Here is a 26505-nt window from a genome sequence, read left to right as displayed (position 1 = left end):
TACCTCACCATTTTCAGTCTCATCACCAAATTTCTAAACTTTTGTCTGTATGATTCTGGAACGAACTCATAAGCTTTGAGCACAGCCTGTTTCACTATGTCATAATCAGCTGCTTCATCAACTATCAAAGCAGAATAGGCTTGCTGAACCTTCCCCTTAATTACACTTTGTAAGAGAATAGGCCTTTTTTTTATTTGTTAAGAGGAATTGTGGTTTCTTGATTATATTTATAACAGCATAACATTCTACTTCAAGTCCAGTCAAGTCACTGTTATTGTCATTTCGAACATAACTGCTGGCACAGTACATAGTAAAAATGAGACAACATTTTTGAGGACCATGGTGTTACATAACACAGTAAAAAGAAACTTATCTGATTTTCACAATATATACTTTTTTGCTGTTTACATGTCTTTTGTGTTATCTCCTCTGATTTGTATTTTTTTATTGGAAAATCAATAAAAAGATTGAAAAATGAATGAAATGAGAATAGGCCACTTTAAACTCTGAGCAACCTTCTCAAAACGCTGAAAATATTTAACAACCTCTTCCTCGTCAAACGCAGGTACCAATTTAACTTCCCGACTGGCCTCAACCTTATCACTAGAGTACCTTTCCTGCAATTTTTCTATCCTTTCCAGCTCGAGCAGCCTCTTTCTTTCTGCTTCCTCGCTGTTTTTCTGCCTCTCTACCCTCAAATTGCCTCTGTCTTACTGTAGCTTCCATCTTTAATTTTTCTAACTTCTACGGGAGCTCAAGCTCATGAGGTTGACTTTCAGGAAACACCTCCAACTCCTCCACTTTAAACACACTCTCAGATACATAATGTTCCGCTATTATCCTCTGCATCTGTGCCCTCATTGTCAATTTCACCTTACAAGTTTTAACGTTTTAGCAATACTCAACAACTCAATCCGTCTGGCATCCTCTAATGCCTCAGAGGTTGGCGCTTCCACAAACCTATCAGCATCTGCTGCTGATTTTCCACACACAAATAAATCAAAAGGGATTTCCCCAATGAAATTGATCATCAATCAATCAAAACGCCCCAAATTTGTTCATATTTCAGATGCAGGCCCCAATTTCATTACGAACCTTAACTCTTTAGAAACAAATCAGCAGCAATAGAGTTCACACTGGAGTGTGGCTTTGATGTGAAAACCCCTCTCTTTATTAGTACCTACTTACTATGCAGAAACTTGTGCAAGATAAACAAAAGTTAACAGAGTAATGTGTATATATGTGTATAAATGTAACTCTAAAACTATTGAGTTTAGGGGAAACAATGCTTAGAGTCTTGAGATGGTAAAATATGAAAGTTCAGTTCATTCATGGAATAGGTGATGAGAGAGAGATTTTTGCAATCCAGGCTAAATGTCGAGAGAAGGCAATTATGTGGAATTCCACAGGTTCCATGGTGGTAAAATGAGAGAACAGTCACTGTAGATTTTATCCACCGTAATTCCAAATCCACATACAAATTATCACCGAAAGTGACTTGTCACAAGGAGTATTGTCTTCAAGTGAATTACCTCACCACAGCCATGCAAGGGTTAACACATCAGTTGTCTTCACAGGATATCCCAAATCAGATTCACTCCCTTAGATCAAACGAGGTGACAAACACACATTCGATGTACGGTGAATCGATAATTAACCCACCCTTGTGGGCATAGGAAAGCTCCAAACAGTGACCCTTGGCCACCAGTTCCCTGGTTTCAATCCTTCCATTTTTCCTCCTTCATCTCCATCTGACTCTGAGTGTCTGTGGCCTCGATGAAAACTAAACAAGCTGCGAGCGATGTAAACAAGCTGCAAGTCCAACTGATTTGACTTCTTTATCTCTCTCTCTTAAAATGACAGTCCACGGCAAACAAAACCTCGGGATTCATAACAACGGCAACTCCCCATTGTGAACTGACTGATGTGCCAGTAGTTGGGATGACCGAGTGAATCGCTTCCCACATTCTGAGCAGGTGAACGGCTTCTCCTCAGTGTGAACTCGCTGATGACATTGTTGGTTGGATGACTGAGTGAATCCCTTCCCACAGACTGAGCAGGTGAATGGCTTCTCCCCAGTGTGAACTCGCTGATGTCTCTGTAGGGTGGAAGATTGAGTGAATCGCTTCCCACATTCTGAGCAAGTGAACGGCTTCTCCCCAGTGTGAACTCGCAAGTGACTCTGTAGGTTGGATGACTGAGTGAATGCCTTCCCACAGTCTTGGCAGAGGAACGGCTTCTCCCCAGTGTGAACTCGCTGATGTCTATGTAGGTGGGATGACTGAGTGTATCCCTTCCCACAGTCTTGGCAGAGGAACAGCTTCTCCCCAGTGTGAACACGCTGATGTACCAATAGAGTGGATGACTCAGTGAATCCCTTCCCACAGTCTGAGCAGGTGAACGGCTTCTCCCCAGTGTGAACTTGCTGGTGTCTCTGCAGATGGTGTGACCGAATGAATCCCTTCCCACACTCTGAGCAGGTGAATGGCCTCTCTCCAGTGTGAATTCGCTGATGAATCTGTAGTATGGATGACTGAGTGAATCTCTTCCCACAGACTGAGCAGGTGAACGGCTTCTCCCCAGTGTGAACTCGCTGGTGTCTCCATAGTGTGGAAGAGTGAGTGAATCCCTTCCCACAGTCTGAGCAGGTGAATGGCTTCTCCCCAGTGTGAACTGACTTGTGTACCAGTAGGACGGATGACCGAGTGAATCCCTTCCCACAGTCTGAGCAGGTAAACTGCCTCTCCCCAGTGTGAACTCCCTGATGTACTTTTAATTTAGATGAGCAAGTGAATCCCTTCCCACAGTCCAAGCAGGTGAACGGCTGCTCCCCGGTGTGAACTCGCAGGTGAGCCATTATGTCAGATGGCCGAGTGAACCATTCCCCACAAATTCAGCAGATGACCAGCCTCTGACTGGTGTGTCCACAGGTGGGAAGACTGACTGAATCCTTTCTCACACACAAAACAGGTGAATGGCCTTGCCCAGTGTGAATTTGACTGATGTATCTTCAGTTGAGATAACCGAGTGAATCCACCCCCACTGTCTGAGCAGGTGAACAACCTTTCTCCTGTCTAAAATGACGAGTGTGCCAGTTGGTCAAATGACCAACCTAATCCCTCTCCACAGTCTGAGCAGGAAGGATGGATGATTGAATCCCTTGCCACACTTCTTAAATATCTAGACAGAGACAGCAAAACTGGTGTACCGCGTTTGAGATTCCTGGCGACAGATTCCTTCTCATTTGTATCCTGTAAAAGATTTACATAATTCATCAATGGGTGTAGGGCAACATTTCAGATGAGATTACTTGAGCTGCCAAGGTTTGATCTGGTAACACACTGTTACAATGAGGTACAACCCAACTTGGAGAGAGAAATCATCTCCTGACTGGGCAGAGTGCTGGTATCTGGAATGACCATCAATTCTCTGATGCTCTTCCTGTCTCTATAAGAATGGGGCATTTCTGCCATCTCCAATCTGTGACCTGGCTCAGTTTGACTCTCTCCATTGGTATTATTCCCTGTTCCTCCTGAGATGCATGGGTGCCTGGCCACACAGTAACTGAAACAGTCTCACGCAAATTGTCTTTCTTGACGTGCAGCTGGGATTTTCTTTTATGTCTTATTAACTTAAAGTGCCACAATTCTAACACCATATAAAAAAATCCTGTTGATGTGAATTGCTGGTCCGCACAGCTGTTAAAAGGACAGAGTAAATTTTTCTATTATTTCAGGTTCTTGTCACAGTTATAGAAAATTACAGCACAGAAACAGGCCCTTTGGGCCATCTGGTTTGTGGTGATCTATTTAAACTGCCTACTCCCATACCCCTATCTTCCAGGTACCTATACAAGCTTCTTAAATTTTGAAATCAAGCTCACATGCACCACTTGTGCTGGCTGCTCATTCCACACCCGGATGACCATCTGTGTGAAGAAGATTCCCCTCATGTTTCCCTTAACATTTCACCTTTCACCCTTAACCCATGGCCTCTGGTTGTAGTCCCACCCCATCTCAGTGGAGAAAGCCAGCTTGGATTTACACTATCTATGCCGCTCTATCACAATCAAATCTCCCCTCAATCTCCTACAGTCAAAGGAATAAAGTCCTGACCTGTTCAATCTTTCCTTATAACCCAAGTACTCCAGACCTGGCAACATCCTTGTGAATTTTCTCTGAACTCTTTCAAAGTCCTTACATCTTTCCTGTAGGTTGGTGACCAAAACTGCACTTAGTACTCAAATTAGGCCTCACCAATGTCTTGTACAAAGTCAACATAACATCCATCTCCTGTACTCAGAACTTTGGTTCAAGAAGGCCAATATGTCAAAATCTTTCTTTCCGTCCCTATCGAACTGTGACACCACTTTCAGTGAAATATAGACCTGTATGTCCAGATTCCTTTACTCTACAACACTCCTCCATGTCCGACCAGTCACTGTGTAAGATCTACCCTGGTAGTTCCTACCAAACTGCAACCCCTCACATGTTTCTGCTTTAAGTTCTACCTTCCATTTCTCAAACCATTTTTCCCGCTGGTCCAGATCTCACTGCAAGCCATGATAGTCTTCCTCGCTGTCCATTAGACCACCAATCTTGGTGCTACCCACAAATTTGCTGATCCAGTTAACCACACTATCATCCACATTACTGATATAGATGACAAACAACAACAGATCCTGCACTGATCCCTGTGGCAACCACTAGTCACAGGCCTCCAGTCAGAGAGGCAACCATCTACTACCACACTATGGCTTCTCCCAAAGACAGTGTCTCATCCAATTTACTGTCTCATCTTGAATGCTGAGTGACTGAACCTTCTTGACCAACCTCCCATATGAGACTTTGTCAAGTGCCTTGCTAAAGTCCATGTAGACAACACCTACTGCCTTACCTTCATCCACTGTCCTGATAACTTCCTCGAGAGACTCTCTAAGATTGGTTAGACATGACCTACCATGCACAAAGCCATGCTGTCTATCCATAATCAGTCCACATCTATCCAAATACTTATATATCAGGTTCCTGCACACACATTCCAGTAACTTTTTCACTACTGTTGTCAAGCTCACAAATGTAAAAACACCTCCACCTCTGTAATCTGTACAGGATCCATGAATCTGATGCTGCATTGCCTCACTTCTACAGACTGTGTTCATCTACTGCAATAATAGGAAGCAAAAAAAAAAATCTCCCCCATCTATGTTGTCTCCTCATATGGATTACCATTCTGATCTTGCAAAGGATTAATTTCATGCCTTGCAATCTTTTCACTCTTAACATATCTGCAGAATCCCTGAAGATTCTCCTTCACCTTGTCTGCTGGGGCAAACTCATGCCTTCTTTTATTTCTTTCATAAGTGTTCACTTGAATTTCCTGTATTTCATAAGTACCCCATTTGTTCCTATCTGCCTGTACCTGGTATGCACCTCCTTTTTATTGATCTGGGAGAGGAAAGCCAAAGGGGTGATAGAGCTGCATGGTGGGAGGTGGGGGTAGAGGGGTTAATCGAAAGTTGCAGGGGGAACCGGAGCCTGAATAATGCGAAGTTAACCAAAGTTGTTTTGCTCCTTAACATATAACAGAGATATCTACAGCACATTACAGGCACTTTGGCCCACAGTCCTGTGCCGACCATGTAACCTACTCTAGAAACTGCCTGGAACTTCCCCAGCACACAGCCCTCTATTTTTCTGTGTACCTATCTAAGAGGCTGTTAAAAGACCCTATTGTATCTGCCTCGAACACGGCTGCTGGCAGTGCATTACGCACATCCAGCACTCTCTGTGTAATAAACTTACCCCTGACATCCCCTCGGTATCTATTTCCAAGCACCTTAAAAGACTGTATGCCCCCCATATTAGCCATTTCTGCCCTGGGGAAAAAACCTCTGGCTATCCACACAATCAATGCCCCTCATCATCTGATACACGTAAAAAAAGGCTCTGAACATAAACAAGGAAATAATACATTGCTTTGAGGATTTGTTTGAGGTATAGAAGATAGTTTTTGTTTTCTCACACTGAGATTGGTGAGTGCATGGAATGGGCTGCCAGCGGCCATGGTGGAGGCGGAAATGAAAGGGTCTTTAAGAGACTCCTGGACGGATACATGGAGTTTAGAAAGTTAGAGGGCTAGGGTTAAGCCTAGGTAGATCTAAGGTAAGGATATATTTGAGCCAAAAGGTCTGTATTGTGTTGTAGGTTTTCTATGTTTCTGTGTACACAAAATATAACGGTATAAAATGGGTAAATGCAAGCAGGCTTTTCCAACTGATTTTAAGTGTGACAACAACCAGAGGTGATGGGTAAGTGGGGACGTGAAAACTTATGGGGAACAAATTATTGGCCATGAGAGTGTGGAATGAGATGCCAGCACAAGTGGTGTATGGTAGCTCGATTTCACAATTTAAGAGAAGTTTGGATGGGTATCTGGATGGTAGGTGTATGGAGTGCTATGGTCCCGGTGCAGGTCATTGCATTCCACAGCTTGAATGTTTTTCCAGCATTGAGAAGATGGGCCAAATGGCATGTTTCTGTACTGAACTTCTCCATGTTTCAATGACAGAGAAGCTGGCCAGACTCGATTGGAAGGGAAACTGGCAGCAGTGACAATGGAGCAGCAATGGCTGGAGTTTCTGGAGCAATTTGGGAGCTGAGTGATGGATGCATTGGAAAGGCAGGAGGACACAACTGTGGTGAAATGACAAGCCAAACACAACATAAAAGCCAAACAGAGGGCAAACAAAAGAGCAAATATTATTGGCAAGCTTTTAGAAGCCAACAGATGACAACTAAAAAAAAGGTCAGATATGCTCAGGGCATGGAATGATGATATTGTAGCCATTAATGCATCTTGGTTGCACCCAACAGCCTGAGGCATTTAGAGGAACAAAATATATGGGACCTCGATTCCTCTTGAAAACCAAGGTTCCCTGCACCATTTGCATCTCAATTTTTATTTTGACAGACACACACAAACTCTACACCCTTAAAATTTCACTTCTGAAGGCCTCCCACTTACTAAGTACTCCTTTGCCATAAAAGATTCTGTCCCAAACCACACTTGTCAGATCCTTTCTGATACCATCAAAAGTGACCTTTCTCCAATTTAGAATCTCAACCTGTGTTCCAGACCTCTCTTTTTCCTTATTTACTTTGAATCTCATGGCATTATGATCACTCATTTCTGTCACCAGCCCTGGATCATTTCCTAACTGATTATTTCACACTTCTACATCAGAAATTCTACATCCTGAAGAAGGGCACATTTGACAAACTCTAGTCCTTTTACAGTATGGGAGTCCCAGACAATATATGGGAAGGTAAAATCGCTTACAATCTCAGCCTTTGTTTCTTGGCAGAGTCTGTGATATCTCTACAAATTTGTTCCTCTAAATCCCTCAGATTGCTGTGTGTAACCAACTCCCAGTAATAGAAACAATATCAGAATTCCCTGTCCTGAGCTCATCTGGCTTTCCTACGATGCTTCTTGCATTGTGATATTCACAGCTCAGCTCATTCATCACACCATGCTCAACCTTTTGATTGCTGACTCTATCTGAGGTCTGAACAACATCTTGGCAGATGGCGTTTAATGTGAATAAGTGTGAGGTTATCCACTTTGGGAGTAAGAACAGGAAGGCAGATTATTATCTGAATGGTATAGAGTTGGGTAAGGGAGTCCTTGTTCATCAGTCACTGAAGGTGAATGAGCAAGTGCAGCAGGCAGTGAAGAAGGCTAATGGAATTTTGGCCTTTATTACAAATGGAACTGAGTACAAGAGCAAGGAAATCCTCTTGCATTTGTACAGAGCCCTGGTGAGACCACACCTGGAGTATTGTGTACAGTTTTGGTCTCCAGGGTTAAGGAAGGACATCCTGGCTGTAGAGGAACTGCAGTGTAGATTCACGAGGTTAATTCCTGGGATGTCTGGACTGTCTTACGCAGAGAGGTTAGAGAGACTGGGCTTGTACACGCTGGAATTAAGGAGATTGAGAGAGGATCTGATTGAAACATATAAGATTATTAAGGGATTGGACAAGATAGAGGCAGGAAATATGTTCCAGACACACACAAACACCACACCCTTAAAATTTCACTTCTGAAGGCGTCCCACTGACTAAGTACTCCTTTGCCAAAAAACATTCTGTCCCAAATCACACTTGTGAAATCCTTTCTGATACCATCAAAATTGACCTTTCTCCAACTTAGAATCTCAACCTGTGTTCCAGACCTCTCTTTTTCCATATTTACTTGGAATCTAATAGCATTATGACCTCTGGATACAAAGTGTTCCCATACACTAATTACAGACACTAGCCCTGGATCATTTCCTAACAGCTTATTGCACACTTCTACATCAGGAATTCTATGTACTGATTAAGGGCACATTTGACAAACTTTACCCCATTTAGTCCTTTTACAGTATGGGAGTCCCAGTCAATATATGGAAAGGTAAAATCGCTTACAATCTCAAACGTTGTTTCTTGAGATAGTTTCATGTTTCTTGGTAAAGTCTGTGATCTCTCTACAAATTTGTTCCTCTAAATGCCTCAGATAGTTGGGTGTACTCTGCTCCCTGTAATAGCTATAACATCATAATTCCATGCCCTGGGTTAATCTGGCTTTCCTACAATGCTTCTTGCATTGTGATATACACAGCTCAGCACATTCATATCACCATGCCCAACCTTTTAATTGCTGACTCTGTCTGCAGTCTGAACAACATCTCTCTGGTGTCTAGAAAACAACCTCTCCCTCATTGTCACAAAAACAAAGGAGCAGGTTGTGGATGACAGAAAGAATTGATACAGGATAAACACTTCTAACATCAATGGATCTGCTGTTCAGAGGGTGAACAGCTTTCAGTTCCTCAGCATACACCTTACCGAGGATCTCATCAGGTCTGTACATACCGGCTGTCTGGTGAAAAAGGCACAATAGCGCCTCTCACCTCAGACGGTTGAAGAAGTTTGGAATGGTTCCCCAAATCCCAAGAACTTTCTACAGGGGCAACTTGAGAACATCCCGAGAGTTTGCATCACTGCCTGGTATGGGAACTGTACTTCCCTAGTCGCGGGACTCTGCAGACAGTGGTGTGGACAGTCCAGCCCATCTGTATATGTGGATTTCCCACTATCCGGGATATTTACATTATTGTGTAAAGAGGACCTGCAGGATCATTGGGGAGCTCAGTCATCCCAACCACAGAATGTTGCAGCTGTTACCATCCGGGAAACGGTACCGCAGCATAAAAGCCAGGACACCAGGATCCGGGACAGCCTCTTCCACCAGGCCATCAGACTGATTCATTCATGCTGATACAATTGTATTTCTGTTATCTTGAATGCCCTGTTGTACATATTAATTATTATAAATTGCTAGAAATTGCACATTTAGATGGAGACATAACTTAAAGATCTCTACTCTTTAAAGAGTATGAAGGATGTACATAATAAAGTCAATTCAATTCACCCTCTCCACTATCTGTTCTGTCATTCTGGCTCCAATCCTCCCTGCAACTTTAGTTTAACCACCCACTCCACAGGGGAGCACTAGCAAGCCTTGCCACTATGATATTAGTCACCTTCTAGTTCTGTTCTCCTAACTAACAAATCCCCCATCTCCCCTTTGACTTTCCCCCATCAGGTAATCCCCCCCACAGCAGTTTCTAAAGTAGTCCACCTATTCTTGTGGGGGATGGCCACAACAGTACTCTGTGATGGCTATTTAACCTCATTCACCTTCCTGACTCTCACCCAGTTTCCGGTGTCCTGCAGCCTGGGTGGAACTCACATCTCTTCATTTCATATCCATCACCCCATCTGACTGCCAGATGATCTGGAATTCATCCATTTCAAGTTCCAGCTCCTTAACGTGCAGGGTTACAAGCTGCAGCTGGATGCACATCTTGTTGGTGAGGGCATCAGGGACACTGCAGTCTCCACACCTTCCCACCAATGTCCCCTCTGATTTAAAATATGTTCACAAAAACCTTGTGCTGCGCAATATTTACCCAATGACAACAATATGGTGTGCACTGAATTTTACATTTTGAGGTATTCATTCAACAGCTAGCAAATCACTGAAAGTAAGAACTTTGATCTCCTCTCAGTTCGATCGAGTTCATCTGCACTCTCACACAGCCTATGTAGCAAGCCTGTAGCTGGTAATGAACAATGTTCTCTTCAGAGCTTTTGCATACTATCCATATCTGATTTGTTTGCTAAATGATGATTTAAAAAGTCACATTTCCAAAGATTACTGGACTTCTTCCCACTTGCAAATACTCCAGCAACTTTTGCATCATCACAATACACTCAGGGTACTCCACTTTCTGTATTGTACATATATATTCCCCCTGAACCCTCCCCCAGGGGACTGACAGTGATGAACTCAGTGATGGTAATCCCAATGAATATGAAGGGAAGGGCAGTAGACTGTCTCATTGGAGCCTGGCACATTTGTGATCTGAAAGCTACTTGTTGGCCAGGGCATAGGTGTTTGATATCATTATGTAACCAGAGAGAATGGGTTGAAGCATGTTCTCACCGGTAGAAAATTCCAGAACAAGAGGTGGTAGAACAAGGCACACACACAAAATGCTGGAGGAACTCAGCAAGCCTAGCAGCATCTATGGAAAAGAATATTATTGCAGTAGTGATATCACGTGTCAGAACGTAATGTTTCAGAGTTCCGAGCATGCGCAGTAATGAAGAATGATCGAAAAGCATGGTAGCGTATAACATGGTTTTGTTCCTGTTAAATAGAAGGTCAACTCTTCCGGAATATTATTTGTTATGAGTAACCCACTGTACGTATAAAGCACACAACACCCCTGACATCTCCTTCCAACAGGCTTCCAAGCACCCTAAAACTGTGCCCTCTCCACAGATTTTCTCTTTTTTTATGAGTGGAGGTAGAACAAAGGTGATTTTCTCAACTGCTGCTGTAAAAGATTTTGTTCCCTTTCTCCGAGTTCCTAATCCTTGCACTTAGATAGCTGGAGCTCAGCTCTGTCTGAGAGATCCATCGGTTCCCATTCCCTCATCGGCCGGAATCTCCCCGGGGCTGAGAGAGAGGGAAGAGAGCAGGACTGTGCCGGGATTGCGGGTCACAGTGTCCGAAGCTCAGAAAAATTTCCCTAAATCGGTGTTGCAAACTTCACGTGGCGAACACTCTTACCTTATGCTGATCCTTCCATTTGTGCACTGCGCGCATGCGTGATATCCGGGTAAGTGAACAACGCAGACGCCTGCGCATTCAATCGGTCCTTCAGTGAAAGCGAAATTTTTAACGCACAGATTTATGGGTAATTACTGCCATTGAAAGTTTCTGCAAACACCGGTTCCATGACAATACTTGTTTTTTTGTGTGTGGCAGCTCCCATAAACAATATAGTCCATATCAGCAGGCACTTTGTGTAAGAAAAAAAACCCACCACACTAGTGCTGTCATCATCTCTGTACCAACTTCCACGCAACTTAAACTTAAACCTATGCTCCCTCGTGTTAGCCGTGCCAGCCCTGGGGAAAAGCCTCTGACTATCCACACGACCAATGCCTCTCATCATCTTATACACTTGCATGTTTTTCTCCAGGCTGAATAAGATGATGTCCAAACTGTGGTTCTCAAATTCTTCAGTGCTCCAGGCTAAGGTGGTTAAACTCCTTCTTCCCCGCTCTTTTGAACGGTTTGGGTCACTTCACTAATTTCAAAGGACTGTGCCTCAGACAGCTGGGTTGTTGCAATGTGCCTCTAAAGCCTGACAGCAGACTAGCAAGTCAATCTTCGATGGAGAAGAGTCAGAAACCAGAGTTGCCAGCCTGAGTCAGCACTTTGGGGCTCCAGAAACAAATGAGGCCTGGAGTTTAAGATGAGTAGGAGGAAGAGGAATCACACCAGCAGGATGTGGCTGCAAATGAAAGATCAGAAACATTGTGAAACTGTTTGATTGAAAAAAGGTGGTTAATTTCTGCAAAGTACTGGAGGAAATCAACAGATCAGGCCGCAAATGTGGAGAGGAATAAATAGATTACGTTTATACCGAGCCCCTTCAGCATGCCTAGACTGTGTACTCCTCTGCTTAGTTGCTGCCTGAACTACAGAGTTCCTCCAGCATTGTGTCTGTGCATCTCTCTATCTCCAGCAACTGCAGAATCTCTTCTGTTTCATATCTGAATTTGCAACAGAATTCTACTTTGGCATTAGATACACTGATTTGCTGTTAGTATTGACGTTTTTGTTTATGGGAGCCGCCAAACCAAACAAAACTGAGCTGTGGACATGCAACCGGTGCTGCAGAAACTTTCAATGGCACCGTGATTACCTATAAATCCATGCATCAAAAATTTTGTGGTCGCCGAAGCACCGATGTAATGCGCAGGCGTCAGCGTTGTTAATGTACCCGAACATCACGCATGCGTGCAGTGCACAAACGGAAGTATCAGCATCCGGTAAGAGTGTTAGCCACGTGGAGTTTGCAACACCGTTTTAGGGAAATTTCTCTGAGCTTCGGACACCGTAGTCCGCAATTCCAGCACAGTCCTGCTCTCTTCCCTCTCTCTCAGTCCCATGATCCGTACACGGGCCCCGGGGAGCTTCCGGTTGATGAGGGAATGGGAACCGATGGATCTCTCAGACAGAGCTGAGCTCCAGCTATCTAAATGCAAGGATTAGGAACTCGGAGAAAGGGAACAAAATCTTTTACATCACCAGTTGAGAAAATCACCTTTTTTTCTACCTCCAATCACAAACAAGAGAAGACCTGTAGGGAGGGTACAGTTTTAAGGTGCTTGGAAGCCTGTTGGAAGGAGCTGTCAGGGGTGTTGTGTTCTTTATACGTACCGTGGGTTACTCATAACAACCATATTCTGGAAGAATTGACCTTTTATTTAACAGCAACAAAACCACGTTTTACGCTACCATGCTTTTCGATCATTCTTCATTTCTGCGCATGCTCGGTACTCTGTACCATCCCTTTCTGACACGTGATATCACAACGAGGGGGGGAGTTTTTTTTTACGCAGAGTGGCGAGTGTGTGGAATGGACTGCCGGCGACTGTGATGAAGGCAGATACGATAGGGTCTTTTAAGAGGCTCCTGGATAAAAACATGGCACGTAGAAAAATAGGAGGTTATGGGGAACTCCAGGTAATCTCTAAAATAAGTAATGTTCAGCAGAGCATTGTGCACCAGGCCTGTATTATGCTGTAGGTGTTTTCCAGGGGGGGTGGTTTCTATGTTGGAGATCCAAGAAACACAAATGCTGGAGGAACTCAACAATAATATTCTTTTCCATAGATACTGCCCGGCCTGCTGAGTTCATCCAGCATTTTGTGTGTGTTCCTTGTTGTTCTGGAACCTCTTGTTCTGGAATTTTCTACCAGTGAGAACATGCTTCAAGCCATTCTCTCTGGCTACACAATGATATCAAACACCTTTGCCCTGGCAACAAGTAGCTTTCACATCACAAATGTGCCAGACTCCAATGAGACAAACTACTGCCCTTCCCTTCATATTCATTGGCATTGCCATCAATCAGTTCACCACCTTCAGTCCCCTGGGGGAGGGTTCAGGGGGAATAATTATGTACAATACAGAAGCTGGTGTTACCTGTGTGTATTGTGGTGATGCAAAAGTTGCTGGAGAATTTGCAAGTGGGAAGAAATTGAGTAATACTTAGAAATCTGACTTTTCAAAGCATCATTTAGCAAGCCAATAAGATATGGACAGTATGCAAAGGTTCTGGTAAGAAAATCCTTCATTACCTGCTACATAGGTTGTGTGAGAGTGCAGATGAACTCGATCAATCCCAGAGGAGATCATAGTTCTTATCAACAGTGATTTGCTAGCTGTTGAAATGAATACCTCAAAATATAAAATTCAGTGCACACAATATTGCTGACACAGGGTAAATATTGCACAGCAGAAGGTATTTGCGCACATATTTCAAATTGGAGGGGACATTAATGGGTAGATGGGGAGACCTCCAGTGTCCCTGATGTCTTCACCTACAAGATGTGCATCCAGCTGCAGCTTGTAATCCAGCACTTTAAGGAGTTGCAACTTGAAATGGATGAATTCTGGATCATCCAGCAGTTGAATGGGGTGGTAGGTATGACATGAAGAGAGGTGAGTTCCACCCAAGGTGCAGGACACAGGAAGGAAGGAAGAGTCAGGAAGGGGAATGAGGTTAAATAGCCATCACAGAGTACTGTTGTGGCCATCCCTCACGAGAATAGGTGGACTATCTTAGAAACTGTTGGTGGGAATTACCTGGCAGAGGAAAGTCAAAGGGGGGTGATAGGGGATTTGTTAGTTAGTGGAACAAAACTGGAAGGTGACTACTATCCTAGTGATAAGGTTTGCTTGTGTTTCCCTGTGGGGTGGGTGGTTAAACTAAAGTTGCAGGGAGGATTGGAGCCAGAATGACAGAACAGATAGTGAAGAGGGTGAATTGAATTGAATTGATTTTATTACTTACATCCTTCATATAGTTAAAGAGTACAAAATCTTTACGTTATCTCTCCATCTAAATGTGCAATTGATAGTAATTTATAATAATTAATATGTACAACAGGACATTCAATTGTATCACCATGAATTAATCAGTCCAATGTCCTGGTGAAAGAAGCTGTCCCGGATCCTGTTGGTCATGGCTTTTACGCTGAGGTATCGTTTCCCGGATGGTAGCAGTGGCAACAGTCTGTGGTTGGGGTGACTGAGCTCCACAATGATCCTACGGGTACTTTTTACACAATAATGTAGATAGATAGATAGATAGATAGATAGATAGATAGATAGATAGATAGATAGATAGATAGATACTTTATTCATCCCCATGGGGAAATTCAACTTTTTTTCCAATGTCCCATACACTTGTTGTAGCAAAACTAATTACATACAATACTTAACTCAGTAAAAAAAAATAATACCCTGTATTAATGTAAATGTAAATACCCTGGGTAGTGGGAAGTTCACATCTACAGATGAACTGAGCTGTCCACACCACTCTCTCAGTTCCCTCAGACTCTCAGGATGTTCTCAAGTGTGCCCCTGTAGAAAGTTCTTGGGATTTCGGGAACCATTCCAAACCTCTTCAACCGTCTGAGGTGAAAGAGGTGCTGTTAAATCGAGGGATAGACTTTAAGAAATGTGATGTAATGATGCAGCTCTGTAAAGCTCAGGTTAGGCCACACTTGGAGTACTGTGTCCAGTTCTGGTCGCCTCACTATAGGAAGGATCTGGAAGCATTGGAAAGGGTACAGAGGAGATTTACCAGGATGCTGCCTGGTTTAGAGAGTATGGATTATGATCAGAGATGAAGGCAGCTAGGGCTTTACTCTTTGCAGAGAAGGAGGATGAGAGGAGATATGATAGAGGTGTACAAGATATTAAGAGGAATAGACAGAGTGGACAGCCAGCACCTCTTCCCCAGGGCACCACTGCTCAGTACAAGAGGACATGGCCTTAAGATAAGGGTAGGGAAATTCAAGGGGGATATTAGAGGAAGGTTTTTCACTCAGAGAGTGGTTGGTGCGTGGAATGCACTGCCTGAGTCAGTGGTGGAGGCAGATACACTAGTGAAGTTTAAGAGACTACTAGATTTAAGGTGTTTAAGGAATTTAAGGTGGGGGGTTATATGGGAGGCAGGGTTTGAGGGTCGGCACAACATTGTGGGCCGAAGGGCCTGCAATGTGCTGTGCTATTCTATGTTCTATGTACACGTGTATTGTGATGATAGAGTTTTAGTGAGAAAGAGCCCAGTGAACATACCTGTGTCTATTATGACTCTGACTGTTGTTGGTCGATTGTCGTCTTCTTGTCTGCCCTCCGGGTAGAAGAAAGCACCACCTGCTGGCGATGACCTGAATTACACAATAAACCAGAGCGTGTCAGTTACTCTGCCCTTCATAATTTAAAACACTTCTGTAAGATTGCTGCTCAGTCTCCGACATTCCAGGGAGTAAAAACATAGAGTGGACATTCTCTCCCCAGAACGGACATCTCTGACCCTGACAACAGACTCACAAATCCCTGCACTCTTTCCACTTTAACCAAGCCTTTTCAAACATATAACGGCCAGAACCATACTTTGTACTCCAAACACAGTCTCACCAACGACTTATACAATGGCCTAAGCCTTTACAGTTAGAACGACCTGGATGCAATCCCCGCCGCTGCCAGTAAGAGTTTGCAGGTTCTCACTGTGATCGCATGGGTTTCCTCCGGGTGATCCGGATGCCTCCGTCCCCACACAGTAGGCAGGTTATTTGGCCATTGTAAATTGTCCTGTGACAAGACCAGGATCAAATCGGGGGACTTAATAAGCAGCATGGCAATAGTCGGGCCATAGCATCACCGCAAATCCTTACAAACGTGCTGTGTCTCCAGTGCTACCTAATGCCATGATCGGGCTGGAGATAACCGGAGGCCCCGTGACTCAGCCCCATTCAGCGGAGCCTGATCCCGCTTCCAACGGCATGGAGCCACTCACAATGTTTCTTATGAATCCGTATTTGTTGCACAAAAGGAGAAAACCAAAAATAAAATGTTCCCGCAGAGGGCTATAATGTACACTCTAAAAATATTGTGACATAATGTGATAGCCTTGTCAATTGGCTCGTCTCTCAATACGTAGCTGCAAAACTTCAAAGGATACTTACCTTCACCCAATTGACAGATCTTATTCTGGGGTCTATGACACTGTACCCATAACAACCACAAAATGCTGGCAGAAATCATAGGTCACACAGCATCTACGGAGAATAGACAGACGACGTTTCAGGTCGAGAGATTCCTCTCCATCGATTATGCCAGGCCTGCGGACTTCCTCCAGCATTTCGCGTGCGAATCTCTTTTTTCCACATCTGCTGGATCTCTATTGTTTACTATCTCCGGATCCCCCTTTTCACTGCTGTTAAGTATATAAAATCACACTTATTGTGCATTAATACTACCTCTATATCTTGAATTGAGAACATTCGGATTCCTTAGTTAACATCTACGCAGATTTTTCCCCTTTGAGCTGCTGTTCTTTCACAACACTGTGTAATCTGTAATAACGGACATCTAGACCCGGTCTTACAGTCACATCTCTGTAGCACTGTTCGGCCGGCCTCAGTTATGATGCTTTCAGAGTAGTAAAGAAAACAATATTAAAGTTTTCCTTTGGATACCAGAAGGGCTTAGACAATGGATATAATTTACTTGGATTTTCGGAAGGCGTTTGATAAGGTGCCACACACAAGACATGTTAAAATCCGATTGAGTTATAGAAAAGATACTGTCATGGAGAGTGGAATGCCTGCCAGGCAAGAGACAACATGTGGGAATAAAAGGGGCTTTTCTGGCTGCCTGCCCATGATTAGCGGTGTTCCTCAGGGGTCAGTAACGGGATCGCTGCTTTTCACATTGTTTGTTAATGATTTAGATAATGGAATTGATGGCTTTGTGGCAGTGTTTATGGATGATAGGAATATAGCCGGAGGGGAAGGTGGTGCCGAGGAAGCAATGCGATTGCAGCAGGAATTAGACAAATTGGAAGGATGGGCGAAAAAGTGGCAGATGGAATAAACTGTTGGGAAATGTATGACAATGCGTTTTTGGTAAAAGAAACAATAGCACAGACTATTATCTAAATAGGGAGAAGTTTCAAACATCAGAGGTGTAGGGGGATTTAGGCGTCCACGTGCAAGACTCCCAGAAGGTTAATTTACAGGTTGCGTCTTTGGGAAAAGGTAAAAACAATGTTGGCAGTTATTTGAAGAGGAATAGAATATAAAAGCAAGGAGATTATGCTGAGTCTTTATAAGAGACTAGTCAGGTCACATTTGGAGTAATTGCCAACAGTTCTGGACATATCTCAGCATGGATGTGTTGTTATTGGAGAGTCCCGAGGAAGTTCACGCATATGATTCCGGGAATGAAGGGGTTAACATAAGAGGAGCATTTGACGGCTTTGGGCCTGTACTCACTGGAATTTGGAAGAATGTCTGGGGATCCAATTGAAACCTACTGAAAGTTGAAAGGTTAGTTAGGATAGGATTTCTCTGATGGTGGCGGTATCCTGAACTAGAGGGCACAGCCTTAAAATTGAGGGGCAACCCTTTAGAACAGAGGTAAGGAAGAGTTTTTTTCATTGCCAGAGAGCAGTAAATCTGTGGAATACTCTGCCATGGACTGCAGATGAGGCCAAGTTCATGCAGATATTTAAGGTGGAAGTTGATCATTTCCTGATCGGTCTGGGTATTAAAGGAATTGGCAAGAAGGCAGGTGTGTGGGGTTGAGTGGGATCTGGGATCAGCTATCATGGACTAGCAGAGCCGACTCGATGGGCTGAATGGTCTGATCCTGCTCCTCTGCCTTATGGTCTGAGGTTCAGGGGCTTGGAGATGCTGGATGTGGTGATACATTGGTTTGGCCATCAGCTTCGCGGGAGAAGCCAGCAAATGATGAAAGATGGTTGAACCCTCTGTGACTGGAGACCAGTGGGTAGTTGGATGGCCCAGGGACCGGTGCTGGATCTATTGTTGCTTATCATCTATGTCAACGCCCTGGATGATTTAATTGCGGCTTTAGTTCGGCGACAGGTAATTTACATGTGTTATGGGCGGTTTGCATTAAATTGATTTACAATGACTGTAGTCAGAGCTTTTGTTGTGAACATACCACGCAGAAATTGACCACTCAGCCCATCGGGCTTTCTGCGCACACAGTGAAATCATGGTTTTCGTTCTGTAATACCACCTGCCGCTTTCTGTAACTGTTTCCCCATCCCCACCTCCAACTGTTCTCTATGTATCGAGGCCTAAAGCAAAATCAAAGTCTTTGCTTCTACATGACGCTGAGGAGATCAGCTCGAAACACCCAGAATAAACACAGTCACAAACAGGAAAGAACACACATTCATCTGAAATGACAAGTTTGGAAACGGAACCCGTGTTGGCAAAACAGCTTTTCACACGCTGGCTTTGAAATCGTAACCTCTGGTTCGAGAACTGTTTTTAACCTTGACATAAATTGTGGAAAATCTCACCCGTGCGGACGGTAAACTGCAGGATCACTGACACCACCACCGCCAGATGAGGTTACTATAGAACTGATGACTTCTTGATCACTGACCCAAAACACAGACAACGTGCTGATTGGGAATAAAGATCCGGAAAAAAAAAAATCAGAAGCTGAGTTAGTCTCACCTCAATTCACCAAGAATGTTCTGTCTCCGTGTCGGTATATTTTCAAGTCGTTTGCTGCTAACTTCAGTCCAACCAGTCCAGCGACAGATATTTAGAAGCTGCGGGGGAGGGGCTGGTGTTGCTGTTGTTATGCCGTTGGCCCCCTCCTTTGTGAAAATCGCAAGAACTCTAGTTAAGGGGGGGTCAGCTAACCCAAGAGAGAGAGACGTGCGGAAGACCACGTTCTCCCAAGAAGCAGAATAAAGGTGACTTTGACTATTGTCTCACGGAGACCACGTGAAAAGCCCTCGGGCAAAGTGGGCTGGTTGAGAGAAAGATCGCATTACCTGCAACTTGATTGATACCTGCGATCCCGTGAAGAAGTATAAAGGCGGGTCTGAGGGGAGGACCCTCAGATACACCTCAGCAGACGCACCCAGGAGACACGAGATCGATTCCCGTGGGAGCGGGACGCCATTTTGAAGGAAGCCACGTACGCTAGATTCCGAATTTGAATCTGTGGCTAAAACCAACGAAAGACTGCTTTTAAAATAACAACGGGGAAGTCTGCTCCCCTGATTCCAAGGATTTGCTCTGCCAAGACGACGGGCTAGTGTGCATCTTTTCTAAACTATAAAGGAAAAAGCCTGCAAACTTCTGAGTGACTCTTTAGACTTCCGTTGGACTCAGTATTACCCCCTAGACAACTGTAGAGCTTATTTCTGATTGATTATGGTTACACCGGTGTTTTAGATTGAGTTTTGACGATCTGAATGTTTTGTATTAACCATACGTTTGTGCCCTTGTTGAATAAAACGTTTGAAAATAGTAGCATCCGACTCAGCTGATTTATCTATCTTTGCTGGTAAGTTACCTGGTTACGGGGTTTTCGTAACACTGTTCTGTGAGACTCACAGCGCGATTTTCCCTGTACAAGCTGTTGCCTGTCCACAGGATGGATTCTCTGCTAAAACCAGACAGACCAGTTCGACACTCCACTTCAACTGTGCACAAAGGTGGATTAATGTTGTATTTAAGTATTTCTGTTACAGGAAAATAAAACAATAAACACCCGTTGATATATAAAAGAAACTTCCCCAGTGTCTGCAATCTGAATGACTACTGGTTATAATTGCTACCAGACTTTGTGAGATTCCAATATTTAATTTTACTCCAAACTCTCTACATTTATAGTTTTAATATCATTTTTTTGCAATTTATTTAAATAAATTGATCTTTGACATTCTCCAGAGCGACTGTCCGAGTAGTAAAACAGCAAAATCTCACGGTCGCTCTGTTATTCTGAGTAGTTAGTTTTTATTTTGTGTGAGTGCGTGTGTGTGTCTCTGCGTGACAGAGTGAGAGAGAGAGGGCGGGAGGGGGGAGAGAGGGAGAGAGGGGGGGGAGGGGGAGAGGCAGAGAGTGAGAGAAATCGAAGAAGGGACCTGTGGGACATTTTAGATGTCATTCTCCGTGGGCAAGGTTCATCTGCACTGACTCAGTAGAAACCACCGTAGAAAATGTGTATGACAGAAGGGAACGTCGTCGTTTCTTGTAACAGATCTGGTCAACAATTAATTTGTTAACTTGACCGTCTCCCTTCTCCCCTTGTATTCCCTCCCGACCCCGACAAAAGCCGAGCCCCGCTGTAAACGCTCACTGATTTGTAGAATCGGAGACAACATTTACCTCTGATGTTGATAACGGACGGGGTTCAGTGGCGGTCCCAGATGACAAACATGCCGACCATGCACCGAGAATTCAGTCTGTACTGCTGCTGCCGATGCTGTTATACAGTGTCAGTCGCTGATTCCCTATCCGGATGAGCCGAGGTTAATGAGGCTGTCCGCAGTTCTGATCCCTCACCTGCTCGCCGGTCAGGTACAGGTCGGTCAGCGGGAGGAGAGGGAACCAGGACAAATGCAGCAGACACAGACAGAACTACAGAGAATTTGTGAACCTTCCCTCGCGGTCGCATGTCGTTTCTGTCTGGATTTCCGTGCAGATCTCACTTTTCCTCCTTATTCCTCTGACGCAACCAGCGGGGCGGAGATTCTCCGTTTTATTCGGCCAGTCTCAGGCTGTGAGTTTGATCCTGCTGGGTTGAGGCTCCACCCTGTGTGTGAACGGGACTGTCCGGCGCAGGGCCAGAGAAAATGTCACGGCAGTGCTCCGTCAGGACAGACTGCAAACAGGACTAGTGAGGCGTCCTGTGTGGAACTGGGAAATAAGAAAGGTATGGCCACTTTAACGGGACTGTGGCGACCCATTTCCTAGCACACTCGAACCGGCTCACAATTAGCCAGCGTGCAGGCACAAAGGCTAGGTCCGCAACAAAGGGAGAAAAGCCTGCGGGGGTTTGTGAGTACGTGTCTCTTGGAGCATCCGCGCCCGGGGAGGGCGGGATGAGGGAGGCTTTAAAGCAAGGCTGTGGAGTTCGAATAAAACAAGGGTGTCAAACTCATTTTAGGTCACGGGCCGGATTGAGCAAAATGCAGCTTCATGCGGGCCGGATCAGTCGGACGCGTGCGAACGCAGCTTTCGTTGCCTCCGTTTTTTCAGACTGCTCTCATGTGTCTCAGTCTCTGCTATAACTACAAAGTGTTTCACTTTACAAATTCCGTTTCTTATGAAGAAGACTGCCGTATAAACACTAAAAACCCTGAAAACCTGGTACCTGATTAAACTCAGCATTAGCCATATCATACGCCATAGGCTCTTCGATTACTGGGGCCAGCTTTAATAGTAACTAGATATTATCTCGCGGGCCAAAGATAATTCCACCGCGGGCCTTGAGTTTGACCTATATGCAAATGGACAAGGGAGGATAGAGTTTGTGAAATGTGTCGAACAACTTTTCCTTCATCAGTACCAAAGGTCCCAACAAGCGAGTATACAGTATTGAATCTGTTATGAAGGAATGAGGCAGGGCAGGGGACAGAAGTTTGTGCATAGGAACACTTTGCATCCAGTGACCACGATGCCAAAAATATGCACTTAAATATGCAAAACTTAGGCCTGATCCGTGCGTTGAGATTGTGAATTGGAGAAAGCGCAATTTTGATGGTGTCAGAATGGATCTGGCAAGTGTGGATTGAGACAGGCTGCTGCTTTGTGGCAAAAATGTACTTGGAAGGTGTGAGGCCTTCAAAAACGGAATTTTAAGACTATAAGCTTGCAAGTGCCACGCAGAACTAAAGGTAAGAATAGCAAGTCTAGGAACGCTGATATGCAAGAATTATTGAGGCGCTGGTTAAAAGAAGAAAGGAGGTGAATGGCAGAGAATGGCAAGTAGGATCAAATGAGGTCCTTATGGAGTCTAATACATGCAAGAGAACGCTCAGGAGAGAAATCCGGGCGGCTAAAAGAAGGCATGAATAGACAAGGTGAAGAGAATTATTGAGGATTCCACAAACATGATCCGAGCAAAAGGTTTGCACTGAATAAAGTTGGACCTCTGGAAGATCAAAATGATAATCTGGTGTAGTCTGATATAGCGGTATTTCAGTGGAGTAAGGGAAATTACTGTGTGAGAAGAGAGGAGTTCGCCAAAGTAAATTGAAAGGAGCTGCTGGCAGGGATGTCAGCAGAGTAGCAATGGCATGACTTTCTGGGGAAAAATGAGGAAACTGCAGGACATGTGTATTCCAAAAATGAAGAAATACACATATGGCAAAATAGTACAACCGTGGCTGACAAGGGAAGTCAAAGCTATTGTAAAAGCAAAAGAAAGGGCATACAACAAAGCAAAAAATAGTGGGAAGATAGAGGATTGGTTGGCTGCCAGTGACTAGTGGTGTTCCGCAGCAGTTGGTGTTGGAAGCATTTCTTTTCCTGCTGTATGTTAAAAATTTAGATGATTGAACAGATGCGTTTATCGCCAAGTTTGCAGATGATAGGAAGATTGTTGGAGAGGCAGATAGAGCTCAGGAAACAGGTCAGATGCAGAATGACTTAGACGGATTAGGAGAATGAGCATGAAAATATTCGAAAATGCATGGTCAAGCACTTTAGTAGTAGTAATAAATGTGCGGACTATTTTTGTATAACGGGGAGAAAATCCAGGAATCTGAAATGCAGAGGGACTTGGGACTCCTTGTGCAGAACACCCAGAAGTTTAATTTAAAGGTTGAGTCGGTGGTGAGGAAGGCAAATGTCATGTTAACATTCATTTCAAGAGATCTAGAATACAAGAACAAAGATGTGATGCTGAGGTTTAACAAGGCCCGGGTGAGGCCTCACCTTGAGTTTTGTGAACAGTTTCGGCCCCTCAGCTTAGAATGGATGTGCTGGTATTGGACAGAGTCCCGAGGAGGTTCACAGGGATGATTCTGGGAAAGAAAGTGTTATCACAAGGAAAGTTTGATGACTCTGGGTCAGCACTCGCTGGAATTCAAAAGGATGAAGGGGAATCTCATTTAAATCCTTTCGAAGCTGAAAGGGCTAGACCGAGTAGATGTGGACAGGACGTGGAAGAGTCTAGGACAAGAGGACACAGCCTCAGATAGAGATCAGTGCTTTTCCCTTTGTTGTTTGTCATCTATATCAATGATCTGGAGGATAATGTGATTCACTGATGAGCAGATTTGCGGATGCCACCACCTTTGGGGCTGTAGTGCACAGTGAGGACGGTATCATGGCTTGCAGAAGGATCTGCATCAGTTGTAAAGTGGGCTGAAATATGGCCGATGGAAATTAATGCAGAACAGAGCAAGGCTTCGCACTTCTCTCAGACCTACCAAGCTATGTCTCACACAGTGAACATTGGGGCACTGAGGACTGTGAATAAACAAAGAGATCTGGGGACACAGCTACATAATCCAGCAAAAGTTGTGCCACAGGTAGATAGGGTCCTCAAGAAAGCTTTTGCCACGTTGCCATTCATACGTCGATGTATTGAGTACAGGAGACAGGCTGTTATGTTGAAGTTGTATAATACGGTGGTGAAGTCTAATTAGGAGAACTGTGAGCAGTTTTGGTCACCGACCTACAGGAAAGGTGTAAACAAGGTTGAAGGATTACAGAAAAAATACCAGCGTGTTGCCGGATCGCGGGGACCTCTGTAATAAGGAAAGATTGCGGAGGGTAAGACTGGATTCCTTAGAGAATAGAAGATTGAGAGGGGATTTGATAAAGTTAAACACAATTACAAGGGGCATAGATGGGGTAAATGCAAGCAGGCTTTTTCTATTTAGGTTGGGTAGGGCTACAATCAGGGTGAAATGTGAGAAGTTTATGGGGAATATGGAGGGAAATATAGCAACATAGATAACCGACAGCACAATACAGGCCGTTCGGCCCACAATGCTGTGCCGAACATGTACTTACTTTAGAAATTACCTAGGTTTACCTCTAGGCAATTCGTCTTCATTCAGAGCATTGTAACAGTATGGAATGAGCCTGCAGTACAAGTGGTGCGGGCGAGCTTGATTTCAATGTTCAGTCGAAGTTTATATCGATACATGGGTAGTAGGGATATGGAGAGTTATGATCCCAGTGTAGGTTGGTGGGGGTAGAAATTTTAACCGGTTTCGGTACTGACTAGATGGGCTGAAGGGCCTGTTTCTGTGCTGTTGTTTTATATGACTGCATGTTCCGGGACATGTAATTTCACCCTTTATTCTGGAAACAAACAAAAGCCAGTTCGCCCCTGTACAATTCAGGGATGTTTATGACTATTCATTTATTGACTCCAGCATTAACTGATTATTGTATTTCCATCCGGGCAATTCTTGCCACTGAAACACCTTCCCCCTCGGTTAACCAGCGGGTTGTTGAGTCTCACGGCGTCAGAAAGATTTGAGAAATTTATTTTTCTTAACAGACGCCCATTCTAAATGGCCAGAAATTGTGCCCATGTCGGGAGTTAGAGGTTGTTTGGAAATAGGCGCTATTGAGGGAGTGGCGCATGAACTTGAGATGGGCGTCCTCGCTGTTATTGGAATGGCCGTCGGGGAGGGAGAGACGGAGAAGCTGACTATCTTCACCGCAGTTAACCCGGCGGTCAGGGTGGGAATGACTGATTTATTGAAAATTAGAACCAGCCAGGGAGTTGTGTGGTAGGAAAAATGGGAGTCAGGAAGGGAATCATTTCCAATTTTAAAATACTTAAGGGAGTGCGGACAAAAGCGCTGATGACATTCGCAAACTGATAGGCTATGGTCTACGGCAGAGAGAGTGAGTGGAGAAGACAGGGACTGTGGTGAATGGAGAGAGTGGGGGAGGGAGAGAGAAAGGGAGGAGAGAGAGAGACACACACACAGATATAGATGGAGAGTGAGGAACACCCGGAATTGGTGACAGAAAGCAAGAGGGGGAGTAGCTGAAACAGGAAGGGAGAGAGGAAGAGAACGCTGGGGAGAGAGAGGGCGAGAGATTGGAAAACAGTTAGCTTCAAGGAAACAGTTTGCAGCGTGGGATACGGAGACCTATACTGGGCGTAGGAAACCCCCGTTGTGGCGTAAGGAACAGAGAAGAGGTACACACAATTCTGAAGGGTATAGATCGGGTTAATTCAAGCAGGCTTTATCAACTTAGGCTGTGTGTGACTGGACCTAGAGGTCATGGGTTAAGTGTGACGTGGAAGGTGAAATATTTAATATGAAAATAAGGGGAAACTTCTTCGCTCAGAGGGCGGACAGAGTGGGAACTAATGGAAGTTGGATTGGGTTTGATTTCCGGTAACGAGACACAGATTCACAGAGCCATAGAAGTACAACACATAAACAGTCTGTTCGGCCCATCTATTCTGTGAAAAAATCTGCCTATTCGCATCGACCTGCCCCGGACCACAGCTGTCCATGCCCCTGCCATCCAGGTACCTATCCAACCTTCTGTGAAACGTTGAAAACGGGCTCGCATGCAACAACTGTGGTAGCAGCTCGTTCCACACTCTCACCATCCAGTGAGTGAAGAAGTTTCCCCTCACTTTCCTCTTCAGCTTTTCAACTTCTATCCGTCACCCATGACCACTGACTGTAGTCTCGCCCAACCTCAGTGGAAAAAGAAACACTAGAAAATCTACAGATGCTGGAAATCAAAGCAACATGCACACAATGCCGCTGGGACTCAACAGGCCAGGCCGCATCTATCGAAATGAGTTAGCTTTATAAAGATCTTTTTTTCCTTTTCCATCTTTTTATTATCATTGTTAATAACAACAAAATAAAATTGATACATAGATAATGAGATTACACGCATACATATTTCAACTAACTATAAAAGATTACAAGAGCAATGATTACAGTATAAATGAGTATTCCCACATCGTAAATGATACAATATACAAATAGATAAGGCAAACCTAAGTGTATCATAATAT

At 44.2% G+C, this 26505-nt stretch overlaps 1 protein-coding gene across 1 annotated transcript; it reads right to left on the bottom strand.

The window, feature by feature from the left end:
• Positions 1-1877: 1877 nt before the first annotated feature.
• LOC140722587 (uncharacterized) lies at positions 1878-15915 on the bottom strand. Its single transcript, XM_073037305.1, has 2 exons — positions 15784-15915; positions 1878-3251 (listed from the first exon to the last, which is right to left on the bottom strand). Exon 2 carries the CDS (start codon positions 2855-2857, stop codon positions 1889-1891), a length of 969 nt encoding a protein of 322 aa, XP_072893406.1. The 5' UTR covers positions 2858-3251; positions 15784-15915; the 3' UTR covers positions 1878-1888.
• Positions 15916-26505: the final 10590 nt, after the last annotated feature.

This window comes from Hemitrygon akajei, unplaced genomic scaffold (assembly GCF_048418815.1).
Source record: "Hemitrygon akajei unplaced genomic scaffold, sHemAka1.3 Scf000080, whole genome shotgun sequence".
NCBI lineage: Eukaryota > Metazoa > Chordata > Chondrichthyes > Myliobatiformes > Dasyatidae > Hemitrygon > Hemitrygon akajei.
The sequence above is the reverse complement of the archived record's forward strand: the minus strand, read 5'-3'. Positions and strand labels throughout refer to the sequence as shown.

Excerpts from the sequence above, each read along its gene's own strand:
- LOC140722587 (XM_073037305.1), bottom strand. The coding sequence starts at position 2,857 with ATGGCTCACCTGCGAGTTCACACCGGGGAGCAGCCGTTCACCTGCTTG.